The sequence below is a fragment of the Lissotriton vulgaris genome, chromosome 9, assembly GCF_964263255.1.
Source record: "Lissotriton vulgaris chromosome 9, aLisVul1.2, whole genome shotgun sequence".
In the NCBI taxonomy this organism is placed as follows: Eukaryota; Metazoa; Chordata; class Amphibia; order Caudata; family Salamandridae; genus Lissotriton; species Lissotriton vulgaris.
Window position 1 is genome coordinate 99654973 of NC_141697.1, and position 17433 is coordinate 99672405.

The 17433-nt window shown below is 47.9% G+C and overlaps 1 protein-coding gene across 3 annotated transcripts in view; it reads left to right on the forward strand.

Moving 5' to 3' along the window:
- ZFYVE26 (zinc finger FYVE-type containing 26) overlaps positions 1 to 15593 on the forward strand; it is a 710441-nt gene extending 694848 nt beyond the window's left edge. For all 3 annotated transcript variants that reach the window (XM_086937127.1, XM_086937129.1, XM_086937128.1), the window contains one exon: positions 11949 to 15593. In XM_086937127.1, coding sequence (XP_086793253.1) covers positions 11949 to 12158 — 210 coding nt within the window. In that variant the 3' untranslated portion in view covers positions 12159 to 15593. The remainder of the gene's footprint in view (positions 1 to 11948) is intronic.
- Positions 15594 to 17433: the final 1840 nt, after the last annotated feature.

Below are 17433 nucleotides of genomic sequence, written 5' to 3' on the forward strand. Positions count from 1 at the left end.
GGGTATCGGAGTGCTTTACATAGCACCAGTTACGTTACATGAGGACACACATTCATTTATGTTAGGCACGGGGAGATTAAGTAATTTGCCCAGAATCACAGGAGGTTTAGCGTCATTACCGAGACTCGAACCCAGGTCCGAGGTCGAGCGGTCTGGCAGTCGACACCGTTAAGCAAGATTCCAAGGAGGTCACGGTCTCGTTCAGAGACGAGGAGGTGGCTGGACCGCTCACAGAGCCCTAAGTCCTCCTCCTCCCATTTGAGTTAGTCTGGACACTCGGGGAAGAGGCACAAAAAGAAGTCGTCATCAAAGCACACATTGACTTCACCTCAACTGGCGGCCGTCGTCGAGAGAGGTAAGGAGCACTGACGCTCTAGGCACAGTTCTGCGTAGCCGTAGCCGACTTCGCGCCTTCCTCCCTTTCCGGGAGCCGAGCGGCTCACGCTTAAATTAACGATTTTTACAAGGCCATGCACGCTTATTTGACCGGAACCACCCCATTGGTGAGCCCTCGTCCCCCCGAGGTCGGATGGGGCCCCATCGGGTTCAACGCCATCGGCTTCGGCCATGGCACCGGTGGGGCCTCAGGAATACGGGTCGATGCTGGTTATGCAAACGCGACATCCCCCCGGCGTTGAACCCGAAGTCGGTGCCTGTGACGTCTGGGGACCCAGTAGAGAAACAGGATGTTTTTGAGGAGACTATGGACTGGTATGGGGAACTTGGGGAAGCCAGTGGTCTGGATACTTCCCCAGACACTGGCATGCTCTCTCCTCCTAGAGCGGCTATGGAGGAGGGGGCGTCCTTTGCCATGGTGGTTAAGAGGGCAGCTGATGTCTTGGACTGGAGTTGCCCTCAGTACAGGACTAATCTCTTGACTGAAGGGCGTCAACCTGGGGCTTTCACCTCTGAACCTCTATTGCCCTCTAATGAGGCACTTACGGACGTTCTTCTAGGAACATGGTCCAAGCCTTAGCGCAGGAGCTCCTGTCAATAGGACGATTGCAGGCAGCCATCGCCCAGCTCTGTGCGACCCAAAGTTCCTCAGCCAACACTCCTCCCCAGAAGTTTGGTGGTGCAGGCCTCTACTTCCCAGGGCGCATTCCCTTCCGCTCCTCCAGATTCAGAATCCAAGAGACTGGACTCATTTGGGAAGAAGATCTTTTCTTCCTCCAGTCTGGCATTGCGGTCGGTGACTACTGCATACTTATTGGGCCCTTTCTCCCACTCTCTTTGGTAGATGGTTGTGCAGGTGCTGCCACAAGTCCCGGAGGAGGTTCGGGCTGTGTTCTCCCAAGCTGTCAAGGATGGGAGAGATGCAGCAAAATTCGCCATAAGGTGTGGTTTGGATACGATAGATTGGCTGGGCAGATCAATATCAGCGACAATGGCCTTCAGGCGCCACGCCTGGCTTCGTACAACTGGTACTCGAGGGATGTCCAGGCCAATTTGATAGACATGCCCTTTGATGGAACCCGCCTTTTTGGGGAAAAGGCAGATTCGGCCCTGGTCAGGTTCAAGGACTCCTGAGCTGCGGCCAGATCCTTGGGCCTCTCCTCCACACCTTGTGGCGAGTCTTCCATTCGCCCCTTTCATAGCAACGGAAAGGGTTTCCAGCCGCGTCAGCCCTATCCCAACCACCGTCCCACACGAACTGCCCAAGCTGTGCTTGGACGCTGTACATTCCATACTCGGAATGGAGGCCAGAAGTCGCCTACCACACTGCAGCCGCAGCCTCCAAGCACTCCTAGGCTGCAGGACCACACTACTCCAGTTGGTGGGGGAATTCGTCATCATCACACTGCTGGAGATGTACAACAATGGACAAGTGGGTCTTGCAGATCATCCAGGAGGGCTAGTCTATTCCTTTCCTTTCTTTTCCTCCACCTATTCCACCAACTCATGAACGGCTGACAAGGGATCATTTGAAGTTGCTACAAGAGGAAGTTACATCTCTTTTGGCCAAAGGTGCTATAGAATGGGTCCCAGTTTCAGAAGTAGGCAGTGGATTTTATTCCTGCTACTTTCTGATTCCGAAGAAGAATAAGGGGCTTCAGCCCATTTTAGATCTGCGTACTGTCAATCTCTTCCTCAAAAAGGAGAAATTCAGAATGCTCACATTGGCTCAGGTCTTGTCTGCCGTAGACAAAGGAGACTGGGTGGTGGCGTTAGACCAGCAGAATGCATATTTTCACATTCCCATCCTGCCAGACACAGGCATTACCTGCTGTTCAAGGCAGGCCACGAGCATTTTCAGTTTACAGTGCCTCCCTTCGGTCTTACCAGTGCCCGCCGGGTGTTCACTAAGGTGATAGCGGTGGTTGCAGCTTATCTGCGCAGGTTAGGGATTTCAGCCTTTCCCTACCTAGACGACTGGCTGTGAAGGCATCCTCGCCCTAGGCAGTCATCTCCCACCTTCAGACTACGGCGGACCTCCTGCATTCACTGGTGTTATCTATAAACGTGCCGAAGTCACACTTAACTCCTTCTCAGACGCTCCCTTTCATTGGAGCTGTTCTGGACACAGTGCAATTTCGGGATTATCCTCCTGATCAGCGAGTCCAGGATATTCAGGTTATGATTCTGATGTGTCAGCCTCTATCCTGGATTTCAGTGGGTTGACTCTGAGGCTGTTGGATCTCATGGCCTCCTGTATCCTGTTGGTAAGACACGCCAGGTGGTGTATGCGGGCTCTGCAGTAGAACCTGAAGTTCCAATGGGCACTGCATCAGGGAATTCTCACCGACGTGGTTCAGATCTCGGAAGGAACTGCGAAGGATCTGTAATGGTGGTTAACAAACCACGATTGGGTCAACGGCAGACCTCTCCCCCTTCCTCAACAGATTTCACAGTTGTGACGGATGCGTCTCTTCATGGATGGGGCAGCCACATGGTAGAGTTGGAGATCAGGGGTCACTAGTCTCTGGTGGAGACTGGGCTCCATATAAACTTGTTGGAGCTCTGTCAAGGGGAAGTTGGTGCAGGTGTTCACAGACAACACCACCGCCATGTGGTACTGCAACAGGCAAGGCGGGGTGGGGTCGTGGACCCTTTGTCCAAAAGCCCTGCGTCTCTGGGCATAGCTGGAACAGCAGGGCATAGCCCTGGTGGTTCAACTCCTGGCAGGTTCTCTGAATGCCGGGGCGGACAATCTCAGCCGTTAGTGCCTTCAGGATTACAAAAGGCATCTCCAGTCGGAGGTGGCACAAGGTCTCTTTCAACAGTGGGGAGAATATTGGTTAGATTTGTTGGCCTCCGAAGAGAATGCGCAATGTCAGCTGTACTGCGCGCTGGAGTTTTCAAGGCGGCTATAGCTCGACGTCGCGTTTCGTCACGAGTGGAGCTCAGTTCTGTTCTACGCCTTTCCGCCCATACCACTCCTGCCCAAGGTTCTAAACAAGATCAGGAGCAACCGGGCCCAAGTCAATCTTGTGGCACCAGACTGGGCAAGGAAAGTCTGGTATTCAGAGCTTCTGAGCATGAGTGTCGATCCTTCGATCAGTCTGCCCCTTTGGGAGGATCTTCTGTTGCAGCAGCAGGCGAGGGTTCTCCACCCGAACTTGTCAACTCTGTGCCTCCATGCGTAGAGATTGAGCGGCTGCAGTTGATGGCTGCTGACATTCCTCCCGAAGTCTGTAATGTTATTCTGGAGGCCAGGCGGCCCTCCACTAAGTCGGTATACTCCTGCCGTTGGCAGAAATTTGTATTATACTGTACAGAAAGATCAATTGACCCCCTTTTTGCTCCTCTTTCTACTGTCTTTTTGTTAATTCTTATCCTTGCCCTGCAGGGCGCCGCTTTGGGAGCTCTCAATGGTTACCTTTCTGCTCTGTCTGCTTTTTTGCGCCTGCCAGGCCAGCCTTCTCTCTTTAAATCTCCTATTGTAAATATATTTCTGAAAGGTTTGGTTCATTTATTTCCACCTACACCCTTTGTTACAATGGGACCTTAATTTGGTCCTTACTTTTCTGATGTGCGCACCTTTCGAGCCTTTGCATAATTGTCCCCTCTGGCTGTTGACCATCAAAACTGCCTTCTCAGTGGCGATTACATCGGCCCGGAGGGTGAGTGGATTGCAGGCGTTATCCAGCTTTCCTCCTTATCTTATGTCCTTTCTGGACAAAGTGGTGCTTCGCACCAGGGCATCATTCTTACCAAAGATTGTGACCCCCATTCCCCCATTACTTTGCACATCTTCTTTGCTCTCCCAAATACCTCCAAGGAGGAGGATCGTCTCCACCGACTAGACCCAAAAAGAGCTTTGTCGTTCTACCTTGACCGCACAAAAGAGTTCTGGGTGGATGACCAACTCTTTGTGGGGTATGTGGGAGTAAAGAAGGGAAAGGCAGTGCGTTCAAATCTGTTATGCCTTGTCAAAGAAGCAGCCCCCTGAGGGATTAAGGGCCCATTCCACCAGGGGAAGAGCTGCGACTACAGCCTTGGCACAGGGTGTCCCAGTTCAAGACCTCTGTCAGGCAGCAACGTGGGCATCACTACGCACGTTCGCAAAACATTATTGCCTTGATGGTCAAGTGCGCAGGGAGGAGTACTTTGCCCGCTCAGTCCTGCAAAACCTTTTAGTCTAGCTCATGAGTCTGGTCGCCCGGATCAGGGGACTTCCTTTTTGTTACTGGACTCTTGGGGTAGGGAGGGTGAGCAGTCAGGGGTTACTTCTGGTCGCTGGATGCAGGGGTTCTCCTGTCTGTTACTGGTCTCGTTGGGTAGGGAGGGTGAGCAAGCGGGGTTACTTCTGGAGGGGGCTGTGCTAAAGGAACTCGCATCAGGTAGCATTAATGGTGCCTGTTGGACTTGGCCCTTTTTGCAGGGTCATCCCTGAACTTTTTGCCTTCCTCCTATATTTTCTCTGTCCTGTTTTTGTTGGTTTAATGACTCTGGGCACTTTACCACTGCTGGTCAGTGCTAAAGTGCATATGCTCTCCCTATTGTAAATGGATGTATTAATTAGTGATTCCATGATTGACTATTTGATTTACTTGTCAGACCCTACTACAGTACACTGTGTGTCCCCAGGGTGTGTAAATCCAAATGCTGCTAGTGGGCTTGGAGCGCTGGTTGTGCCACCCGCAGAAGCGGCCTTGTAAAATGTGTCTAAGGTCTGCCATTGCGGAGCCTGCGTGCAGTCTGGTACTGTCATGCTGTCTGAGCAAGTCCCTGAACCTTCCCTTTTCTTCATATCAGACACCCCTATGGTAGGCCCAAGGGCAGGATGCATTGTAAGTATAAGTTAGGACAAGCCCTGATGTGTGTGGCATGTCCTAATAGTGAATTACAGCCATTTTCGTATTTCCCTATTGCAAGGCTACCTGTTCTCCATAGGCCAGAATGGCCTTTCCGCCCATACCACTCCTGCCCAAGGTTCTAAACAAGATCAGGAGCAACCGGGCCCAAGTCAATCTTGTGGCACCAGACTGGGCAAGGAAAGTCTGGTATTCAGAGCTTCTGAGCATGAGTGTCGATCCTTCGATCAGTCTGCCCCTTTGGGAGGATCTTCTGTTGCAGCAGCAGGCGAGGGTTCTCCACCCGAACTTGTCAACTCTGTGCCTCCATGCGTAGAGATTGAGCGGCTGCAGTTGATGGCTGCTGACATTCCTCCCGAAGTCTGTAATGTTATTCTGGAGGCCAGGCGGCCCTCCACTAAGTCGGTATACTCCTGCCGTTGGCAGAAATTTGTATTATACTGTACAGAAAGATCAATTGACCCCCTTTTTGCTCCTCTTTCTACTGTCTTTTTGTTAATTCTTATCCTTGCCCTGCAGGGCGCCGCTTTGGGAGCTCTCAATGGTTACCTTTCTGCTCTGTCTGCTTTTTTGCGCCTGCCAGGCCAGCCTTCTCTCTTTAAATCTCCTATTGTAAATATATTTCTGAAAGGTTTGGTTCATTTATTTCCACCTACACCCTTTGTTACAATGGGACCTTAATTTGGTCCTTACTTTTCTGATGTGCGCACCTTTCGAGCCTTTGCATAATTGTCCCCTCTGGCTGTTGACCATCAAAACTGCCTTCTCAGTGGCGATTACATCGGCCCGGAGGGTGAGTGGATTGCAGGCGTTATCCAGCTTTCCTCCTTATCTTATGTCCTTTCTGGACAAAGTGGTGCTTCGCACCAGGGCATCATTCTTACCAAAGATTGTGACCCCCATTCCCCCATTACTTTGCACATCTTCTTTGCTCTCCCAAATACCTCCAAGGAGGAGGAACGTCTCCACCGACTAGACCCAAAAAGAGCTTTGTTGTTCTACCTTGACCGCACAAAAGAGTTCTGGGTGGATGACCAACTCTTTGTGGGGTATGTGGGAGTAAAGAAGGGAAAGGCAGTGCGTTAAAATCTGTTATGCCTTGTCAAAGAAGCAGCCCCCTGAGGGATTAAGGGCCCATTCCACCAGGGGAAGAGCTGCGACTACAGCCTTGGCACAGGGTGTCCCAGTTCAAGACCTCTGTCAGGCAGCAACGTGGGCATCACTACGCACGTTCGCAAAACATTATTGCCTTGATGGTCAAGTGCGCAGGGAGGAGTACTTTGCCCGCTCAGTCCTGCAAAACTTTTTAGTCTAGCTCATGAGTCTGGTCGCCCGGAGCAGGGGACTTCCTTTTTGTTACTGGACTCTTGGGGTAGGGAGGGTGAGCAGTCAGGGGTTACTTCTGGTCGCTGGATGCAGGGGTTCTCCTGTCTGTTACTGGTCTCGTTGGGTAGGGAGGGTGAGCAAGCGGGGTTACTTCTGGAGGGGGCTGTGCTAAAGGAACTCGCATCAGGTAGCATTAATGGTGCCTGTTGGACTTGGCCCTTTTTGCAGGGTCATCCCTGAACTTTTTGCCTTCCTCCTATATTTTCTCTGTCCTGTTTTTGTTGGTTTAATGACTCTGGGCACTTTACCACTGCTGGTCAGTGCTAAAGTGCATATGCTCTCCCTATTGTAAATGGATGTATTAATTAGTGATTCCATGATTGACTATTTGATTTACTTGTCAGACCCTACTACAGTGCACTGTGTGTCCCCAGGGTGTGTAAATCCAAATGCTGCTAGTGGGCTTGGAGCGCTGGTTGTGCCACCCGCAGAAGCGGCCTTGTAAAATGTGTCTAAGGTCTGCCATTGCGGAGCCTGCGTGCAGTCTGGTACTGTCATGCTGTCTGAGCAAGTCCCTGAACCTTCCCTTTTCTTCATATCAGACACCCCTATGGTAGGCCCAAGGGCAGGATGCATTGTAAGTATAAGTTAGGACAAGCCCTGATGTGTGTGGCATGTCCTAATAGTGAATTACAGCCATTTTCGTATTTCCCTATTGCAAGGCTACCTGTTCTCCATAGGCCAGAATGGGCTGTTAGAATTATTATATTTTATAATCCTAACCGACTCAGAGAACATGGTAGAAATTTGAGTTTAGTATGCCTGGGCTTAGAATGATAAAATACATATTTTAGTAAAGTGGGTTTTAACATTCTGTGTTTGCAAATACCCCTTTTAGAAAGTAGGTATTTGTTTGCCTAACCTTTTAAGCCTGCCTCTGCGAGGTTGTGTATTCCTTCGTCTGGTTTTGTGAGTGAAAGGGCTGGGGGATTCCATGATATAGGCTGGGGCATCCCGGTGGTGAATAGGGAAATCTGCATCTAGATGGGAGGGAGGAGTTGCACCTGGGACCTGAATAGGGCTGGGCCTTCCCTCTACAATGCCGGCTCCACCCCTGTGGTGCGTCTGATGTCTCTGCCCTGCGCACTGAAAGAAGAGAAGGAAGACTGTCAACAAAGTGCTCCAGGACTGTACTTGCCTTCCACAATGCTGGCTCCACCTCCTTTGGGGCGTCTGATGTGCCTGCCCTGCGCTGTGAAAGGAAAGGAGAAGTCTGGTAAAAAGAGTGCTTCAGAACTGGTTTTGACTGGGCACAGGCCCCTCTCCCCTCAGAGAACAAAGGATTTTGGGGTATAAGTATTAGGACCCTGATCCCAAGAAATTAGATCACTTTTGGATTCACAAGACAAAACCTCAGCTGAGGAGGGGAACCTGAAGAAACTGAGGAGAGACTATTCCCAAGCTGAAGTGCTGCTTGGGGGATTGGCATGCAGTGGTTGCCTGACTGCCAAAGAGAGGAGAAAGAACTTTGTGTACTTTACTTTCAACTTGTGAAAAGGGCTTGGAAGAGAGCTTGCCCCCTGACCGAAGTCTCACAACCAGTAGACTTCACCAGCCTTTGTGAATTGCTGCTGGAAACGCTGTTTTATTGGCTACAGAGGCAGGAATTTATTTATTTATTTATTTAGCATATTTATTGAGCGCTCTGTTACCCGGAGGTGTCCTGGCGCTGGTATGATAGGGCAAACGTGAGAGCGCAGGCTTACTGAGTGAAAAGCCAAGTCTTGAGTCCCTTTCTAAAGGCCATCAGATTCTGAGTTTGTCTGAGCATGAGTGGAAGTTTGTTCCAGGCCTCTGCTGCCCTAAGGGAGAAGCTCCTACCTCCCCATCGAGCTCTTTTGATTCTGGGGACCGTAACCAGGGCCAATTCTCCTGACCTCAGGGTTCGTGCTGGTTTATGCAGCGAAAGAGCAGTTTCATGTGTCTGGGGCCCATATCATGAAGGGATTTGAAGACCATACACAAAGCCTTGAATGCAATTCTCTTACGAATTGGCAGCCAGTGTAGAGCCACCAGGTCCTGGGATACCGACGCGAATTAGGGAGTCTCGGTGATCAGGCGGGCGGCTGCATTTTGCAACAGTTGGAGTTTGTCGAGTACACTCTGCTGGGCATTTAACATCAGGCTGTTACAGTAGTCTAGGCGGGAAAGCACTAGACCAGTAACAATGGTTTTCCTGTGTTTCTTCTCCAGGTAAGGGAGAATTTTTCTGATGGTTTTGAGGGTGTAATGGAGGGAGGAAGAGAGTGCGTTAGTCTGGGGTTTAAAGGACAGTGAGCTGTCCACAAGGATGCCCAGGTTTTTCACTTTATCAACCGGCACGGGGAGTGGTCCCATATCATCTAGCCACCACCTTGGGGACCAAAAGTTCTCTCTAGCTCCAAAGAGCAGGACCTCTGTCTTCGAGGAGTTCAGTTTAAGGCAGCTTTGTGCCATCCAGCATCCCACTTCGTGCATACAGTTTTTGAATCTGTCTGCGGTGTTGTCAGTGTTGCCGGGTAGCAGGGACACCACAATCTGTGTGTCGTCGGCATAGGCCGTGAGTTGAAAACCGAACGATCTAATCACTGGGGCGAGGGTAGACACATAAACATTAAAAAGGGTAGGGCTAAGCGAAGATCCCTGGGGGACTCCACAGGGTAGTACAAATGACTGTGATTCGTGGTCTCCTAGCGCCACTGACTGTGTTCTGTCGGACAGGAACGCCTGAAGGATTTTTAGTGCTTTTCCCTGGATTCCACAGGCCCTCAACCGGTCCACCAGTAAGTTATGGTGGACCGTGTCGAAGGCCGCAGAAAGATCCAACAGGATCAGGGCCGCTCTGCCTCCTGTATCCATCACTTGCCTTATGTCTTCCATTGATTTGATCAGCGCGGATTCCGTGCTGTGTTCCGCACGGAAACCGTGCTGGGAAGAGTCAAGATGATCCCCTGTTTTTAGAAAGGTGCTTAGTTGTGCATTCAGGCTACCTTCTATTATTTTGGCAGGAAGGGGGAGTTGGGCGATTGGGCGATAGTTGTTCATTTCCGTGATGTCTAAGTTAGGTTTTTTTAGCAGGGACAGGATGGAGGCTCGTTTCCATCTGGAAGGATATTCCCCTTTCTCCAGCATCTGATTAAAAAGGGGAGTAAGTCCCCTGGCGATGGCATCTGGTGCTAGTTTGGCTATTGCAGTGGGACAAGGATCATGAGGGGAGCCTGATTTGATTTTTTGTATGCGACTCATCACGTCCTTTTCCATGATGGGTTCGAACTGTTGAAGACTAACCACAGGTCTGGGGGAATCTGGGTACTCAGTCGAGGGGGAAATCTTCACCTGGCTATCTAAGGAAAAGAAGATGTTCTCGACCTTTTCACGAAAAAAGGTGGCCAGGCTTTCACATAGTGCGAGACTGGAGGGAATTTCTATGGTTTTTGGGTTTGCTAGGGAAGAGACCGTCTGGAAAAGTTCTTTGGGGGTATTGCTGGCATCTTCAATCTGTTTGGAAAGAAAGGCCTTTTTTGGATGTAGGATGCTTTCTTTATAGCGTCTTTGCTCGGAATTGAGATTTTGCTTGTCCAGCTCGCTCGCAGGAAGCTGTGACGGTCTCTCATGACCGGCCCAGTGTCCTGTAGGGACCACATCGACCAGCGCATGCCTCGAACAACGCAAGCTCTGACCTCACCGACTCTGTCCTGATGCCGTCACTGAGCCGGTGCCTGCACCGCGACTGGTGGACACGGCGACGTGCAAGCCTCGCTACACCGACCTGTACCAGTCTGACCGACGCGGTCACCGCTGCTGACTTCGAATCCTGTGAACGTACCGGTGTTGGGCACCGCCTCGCACGCTTTGCAACGCACCGCAAGACTCGCACCGCTGTCCGGACTGATCGACGCCAGCTCCCGAACTCCGGCTCTGTCGCCGCACCACAAGCTGCAAGCACCTCATCAAAGCACCGTCTCGTCCTTCAACGCACGCCTTGGATCCACCGACTCTGTCAACGGGGACAACGCGTCCTGCAATGCTTCCTTTCTGCACCGCAACTAACACCGGAATCAGCTCGCACATCCATGCCGGCTGCCTCAAGTATAAGGTACTGTGACTGAGTCTGTCGACATTTGAGTGGGCCCATACCGACGCGGTCCGCTGGATTTGCTAGACTGTTATTTCATCAACGCTGTAGCCTGGCCGGGCTACCGACTCGCACAGAACCTTGAATTAAGCCTTTTAACCAGAACTCTTGAAATCTAATCTAATCGTTCTGTGAACTCTTTTTGTCATTTATTGGTCTTGTGGTAACTCTATATAAAATATACTTATTTTTGATACAAAACCTTGTGTGGTGTCCATTTGTAGTGTTGTCACTGGGTTAGTGTGTGTGGTCACAAATGCTTAACTTACAACGCGTCTGAGATAAAGCCTTGCTGCTCGTGCCAAGCTACCAAGGGGGTGACCAGGGGTTATTTTAGGAGTGTAATCCCCTTATCCTGACTAGAGGAGAGGGTCCCTATTTGTCACAAGTACCTACCTGTGCCAACTAGAGACCCCCAATTCTAACAGTGCCCATGAAACTAAATGTCGAGCCGGTAGTATAGGTTTTTCACATAACATGTTTTTTCTTACTAAAGCTCAGTAGTGTAGGAAAATGGCATCGCTTTATATTATATGTGAGTTACTTCGCGTGTGCAGGATGTACAATTCAGGCTTGCTGCTCTATGTTGCGTGGAACTGACACAAGCATTGTCATTTTGGGGACCGACACAAACATTTTACTTATAGGGCCCCAAATTAAGCATTCCACCATTGGGGCCCCACGTGCAGTGCCCGGTCTGCTTGAGAGAGGAACATTGCTGCAGTGCTGGGGCATTTCCTACAAGTCTTAATATGTCTTGTTTGAATGCACCCCCAAGCTTTGGGTTTACTGAGCAGTCGCTGGACTCTCATCGGTACCACGGGGAGTGGAGCTGCACTTGGGGGGAGCCTTTCTTCAGGAGAGGTAAGTATTCTGCTTTTGAGCAACCTGTCAAACACATATAGTGTCTTAACATGATGCTTTTGTGCATGAAAACAGACCAGCCAGTCAGGAATTTTGAAATGAGGAGCAAGGCGGCACCAGCAGATTACTGTACCAGAGACCGCAGTATTTACAGTGGACGGACATTTAACCATGTAATTGTGAATCTATGAATTGAGTATGCAGAATGAAGAGCGCGTTTATCATTGGCTTCTGTTGTGTGCAGCATGCACTGTGTGCCCTCACCCTGTGTCTTTCAGAGGGATCCCGTTCATGCATCACTCATCACCACGTTTTGTCTCCTTTAGATCGACGCATATGTGATGTGCAGCAAGCTGCGCTCGGCCTACCTGATCGCGGTCAAGCAAGAGCACGAACTAGCGATTCGGCTGGTTGAGGAAGTGAAGCAGGTGGCAGTGGACAGGAAGGACAACGTCATCCGACAGATCTGCGCCAAGTGGCTCTCTGAGCACCCTCCGGCTCCCAAAGGAAGGCACAGCCACAGTGCACGCAAGTGACCCCAGCAGCCGGGGCGGCGGAAGCATCTCCTTGTCCACAAGGCCTTCAGAAGATGTCCCTGGCGGTCTGCACAACCCCTGCAGGTGCTCTGGAATATCCCTTCTCCTTCTTGTGTACTCGCACCTGGTAGGAGGGGACCTGGCGGTTCAAAGGAAGACCCTGGCAGTGGCCCAAACCCGACCCTCACCACAAGGGCACTTCCTGCACCTCTGTACAAGTGCCATGCCTTGCAGAAAAAAGCTGTCTACCTCTGAAGGAGCAAAGGAAGATGTGTTATTTCATATCTGAGAAATATGATAAAACTAGAGCACAATTCTGATTTTTTTTATATACACAAATGAATGCATTTTTTATGTCCAAAACAACAAAAGAACTTTGTGTGTCACGTTTGAAAACTGAACTCTTAACACATGTTGCTGGTAATATTTTACAGAAATAGCTCCTCTCTTCTCTGAGTTGCTTGTGAGAAAGGGGTGCATCTGTGTTGTGATACCATTATGCCTTTCTGTGGGATGGCGCGAAAATATGCCTTCATGCGGGGTTTTGTCAGTACCATTGGCTGCTCTTCATATGGGAGCTTGTGAGTGACCTCAGTCACACACATCTGTTGGGCCTCCTTGAAGTGTCCTAGTTTGTAGAACCCCCAGGACCTCTCATGAGTGCACACATTTTGAGGATCTACCTCCAGGAACAGACTGGATTGAGGAAACGTTGCTCACAGATGTATTTTGAACCAGTTCGATTTTCACCCAAGTTAGTAAACTGTGAGAACCATCAGGCATGCTGTTCACGCTGTGGCCTACCCAAACTTAAGAAGGGCTGCTTTTCATGAATACTAAACAGATTCCACGCCCTGTCGCTTGGCAGCGTTACATGGGATGAGATATATGAACTGCACTGAATTCTTCTCAAAGTCAGGGACATTCTACAGTTCCCAGCTTCCAGGGATCCAGATACCGCTTCCATGCCTCGGAATGATGGACAACCAACCTGCACGTCTCTGGTCCTTGATCCACCTGTGACACAAGCGGTTGCCATTCTCAGAGCCCTGCGAGTCCTAGTCATATGCCACTTTGGCAGCAATATAAACAATTCCACTAAATTTATTATCCAATTTTAAAATACTCGGGCCGACTAGCTCCTTGTTGTTCAAAAGGCTCTGGGTGGCTAGCAGAGGGGGACCTCTGGTTCTTCCCTCAAGGTGGTGGAGACTGAAACATTTAATGGGGTTAGTTGTGTCTAGTGGTGTGTCCAGTGAAGCGAGTTATGTGTGTGACCTGGTGGTGGTGGTCCCTGTCTTCCTTTGCTCAGAGGAGAACACATATTCCCTTCTTTACACTTGCAGTCGGAGACAAATTGTGATTAATATGAAGAAAGGAAATGTGTCAGCATGGATTGGTATTGCATTGTGGCCTGGCAGCTTTAGTGATTGGGGTTCGTTCCTCACAAACTTGTCTTTGAATCCTTGGTACATGTTATCTGCCAGCGTAGGTCCAACGTGGCCCCACATTGTAGTTACTGTTGCAACAAACCAGTTGTGGGGATATTATTTTTCTAGTGATGCTATAATTAGAATATTGACCCATGGTATTATAGAGAAGGCGATACTTTATTTTTCAGCCCTTTTTAAATGTTTTGCTGAAAGCCGGTGAGGCGAGCTACATTAGGGAAACTGTCCAGTACAGATGAGGAGCCCCACATTTTGAAAGGTTCAGCATCCAAACCTGTGTGGATAATGTCGCTGGCTGCAGTAGCAGCCCTTTGGGACATGCAAATGTGAAAATATGATATGTTTCATGCAGAAAAGTTCTGGAGTGTGAAAAGGGAAAGGCGGCAAAAAGGGAAGTAGAAGAAAGGGATTAAATATTGTGTTTGTAAAATTTGCTCTTGATCTTGTACATATAGTCAAAGTCTTTGGATTTCATTATTCTGACATAAAGAGATAGTTCATGTAGGACTGGGTATCTGCTGCCAGATTTTTCAGATCTCCTACATGGACGGCTCTGCAATCTCAGGGGCAAGATTTCCTTGTTCCACACTCCTGGGTAGCACAATGTAAGGTTATAGTCTGTTGTTCGACAAAGCACTTCCAGCAGGGAAACAAAAGCCACTGATTTTAAGAAGTTATCGCAGACACTTCTTTCAAGCAAGGCAGTATGATTTTGAAAACACTCTTAGGTAGCAAGGACTCATTCAGCCTTTGTCTTTTTTATCTTCGAACTGAGGAGTGGGCGCGCACTTTAAGGAGCGTGGCGAATGACAAATTGTGTACAATGCACAGTGGCCAGAAGGAGCATTGCTTTGTAAATGTGTGTTAGGAAAGGATTCTGTGGTGCTGGCATCCTCTTTCTGCTTTGACTAACGAAATGAACATGTTAAACGAGTAACTGACTTGAAATGTGCAATTGCGGGTGGTGTGTTACTGTCTGTCTATGTTTTACCTGTTTGGTTTTTAATAAATTCTGTTTTGGCCATGCCAAGGAAGTCCCAGCTCAGTTTCGACCCTGGTACCCACCATCACCAAACTCCAAAAGCTCACAGGGACATTTCTCTTCTCTCTTCTGGGGATTAGTATTATATACAGTGTGACGTGTCCCTTTTAGCTTTAGGGCCCTGGCGCATCAATCTTTTCATACTAAAAAGGATCACATTGAAGAACACGCCATTTCCTCTCGTGCATTCTACAGTTATGCTGATTCTAAATATGTATTTTAAATAGTAGCCAGCTCTTTTTTTGTAGTTAAATTAATGTGATTGTTTAAGCACTTTTTTCGTAAAGCGTTGTACATAATGTTTTTGGCCAATTGATGATGGCTTGAAAATGTAATTTCTGTATGGATCCGACTGTTGAATTACATGAGTGGCTCCACTTCCTCAGTACTAAATGTGCTGGGCGTTAATGTTGTCTCTAAGGAGCCACCAGAAAAACGCCAACTTTATGTCTGATGTCTAGCCAAATGATCAACTTTTCAGTCATTTTGTTTACCGCCCCCTTCTGGCACCACACAACCACACCCCCAGAAAATATCTCAACCCCTTTAGTAGTCTGTTGATTTTATACCGGTTTCGCTCATAGCAAGGATTGGGCGATTGCATCTTGTGACCCGAGTCATTCGTGTAATGAATAAGTGTGATTATCTTCTTTTTTATCTTTTGAAAATGTCTCATTGTTTTTCTACTTCTGACCTTTTTGCACTGTAGTATTGGCACTTTATCTAGACCAGCTGCAATTTGTATTAACCTTAGTATGGAATAATTAATCTCTTTTGATACTGACTACGACTGGAACATTGCTTGATTTTAGCAATTTTGAGTTAATTGTGCAATCAAAATGGGCTTCGCACATATACACTTAAAATATTTATATTAATGTGAAAATCCTGTGTTTCTAATTAACAAATTAAATTGTTACTAAATAAAAGAATTGTCCTATATTTTTCCTTACATGTTCCAATGCCTTTATTGCTTTGCTGGCCATGGTTATCTTTTCATGTATATATAGTTTTAAAAAATGTTTTTCACTATAACAGTTATACAGGATTTACTCACTGACGTTTGATTGTTCTTTGCAGTTACTGCTCCCACTCTAATAGCTGCAGTGGAGACATAGTGGTTGCTTTAGATGCATTCAGTGAGCTCCCAGACCCATCAAGATCTGAGCTGATCACTTCTGAGGCAGGAAAAGCTAAGAGTCTGTTAAACGGTGTAGGATCAGTATAACCAGTGTGGGAAATGTTAGTCCCCAAGAAAAGCAAATGTTAATGAATAGTTACAAGATGACGTATAATATTTGCCAGTGCAGAGGCCCAGAGACTGACATAATAGGGAATGCAACTTTGTTTGGTAAGAATTGTTCACAGGCTGATGACTGGGTCAGTGGTACTGTTCTCTTTGAGAAGTATTAAGACACATAAGTCCAAGCAAGAGAGCATCAGGACCACCCGTGCACAGAGGCTAAGTCTGGGTATAGGAGGTTGTCCCTGTGGCAAGACTTGCTATGAAGAAGGATCAACCAGAGGGCCAGAACGAGAATTGGAAACTTATGCTTGGCTTCTACACCGAGCCAGCAGGGCGGATTAGGCTATTGTTCAACAAGTCAAATGACCCATGGACCTGTACCTGTACACCAGATGTGCAGCATTTCGAGAGCTTGAAGGGGCCCAGAAATGTCTTCCATGATATGCTATAAAGGGCTACCAAATATGTCTATGATTCTGGACTCTATAACACGTGTATACAGTGGTCTCTACGGAAATATTAATCCGATATGCGGCTACTTCTGGCAATGCTTAATTTATCAGCCTGTAAGCAATATCATATTTGCACAGTATTTATATAGGCCAGCTGCTGGAAAAAGACAACATACACTATGTCATGTAACTCAAAGGTTGATTTCTACAGCCACAATTACAATACTTTCAATAATCAAGAAAATCAAAATAAAAAAGGTGCTATGCAAGTGTTTTCAAGAAGACCAAAGTGCATCTATAACAAATAGGTGGGTAACGATTGTTTTGGCTGCTACAGTCTTATTTTTGGTAAGTATTAAAATATTGATATTCAGGCTTTTGATGTCAATCCAAACAAGATTGAGTTCAAACCATTATCATGTGGATGTTTCAACTCAAAGACCAATTTACACAGAGTTTTCATAAGAATTAGGTTTACAAAACACCTAGCTAAAGGAGTGGTTCAGAGTGCAAAAATAAAAGTGGCTATAGCCTTTGCCCAGTAAGAAAATATCTATAATATATAGAAAAATCCTTACTAGGCAAGGTAGGGCTTACTGGGATCGCTCTTCTGTACCGGCAAACACAGCGCTGTAAAAAGATCTTAGAGCCTATCTAGACGAGGAATTGTGCAAGGCCGTGACCATGCGAGGAAAATATCATGGAAGGCAGTTTACCAGCAGATAGGAAACTCAAATATCTAAGGGGAACTTTTAAAAAAAGACTTTTTGTACAGAAACGAATTCTCTCAAGTGAAGCATACTGTTATAAATAGATACATTATAAGTTCAAATCTTATCTTCATATGTATTTATCTTCATGTTTTTCCCATCACGCAAGTGGTATGCTCCGCCCCTGCTTAGCTTGTACTATGTTCTACCCCTCTTCTGGTGACGATCATTTTCTCCTGTACTGCGCTGGGGGCAATGTCTGGTTCTCTCCCCTGTTGATTCCTGCATCACCAACTGATTCTGCCGCATATTGCCTAGTCAATTCACATGCAAGTCTTTCCTGCTTTAATCCTGACATCGCAGTGAGTTCCATG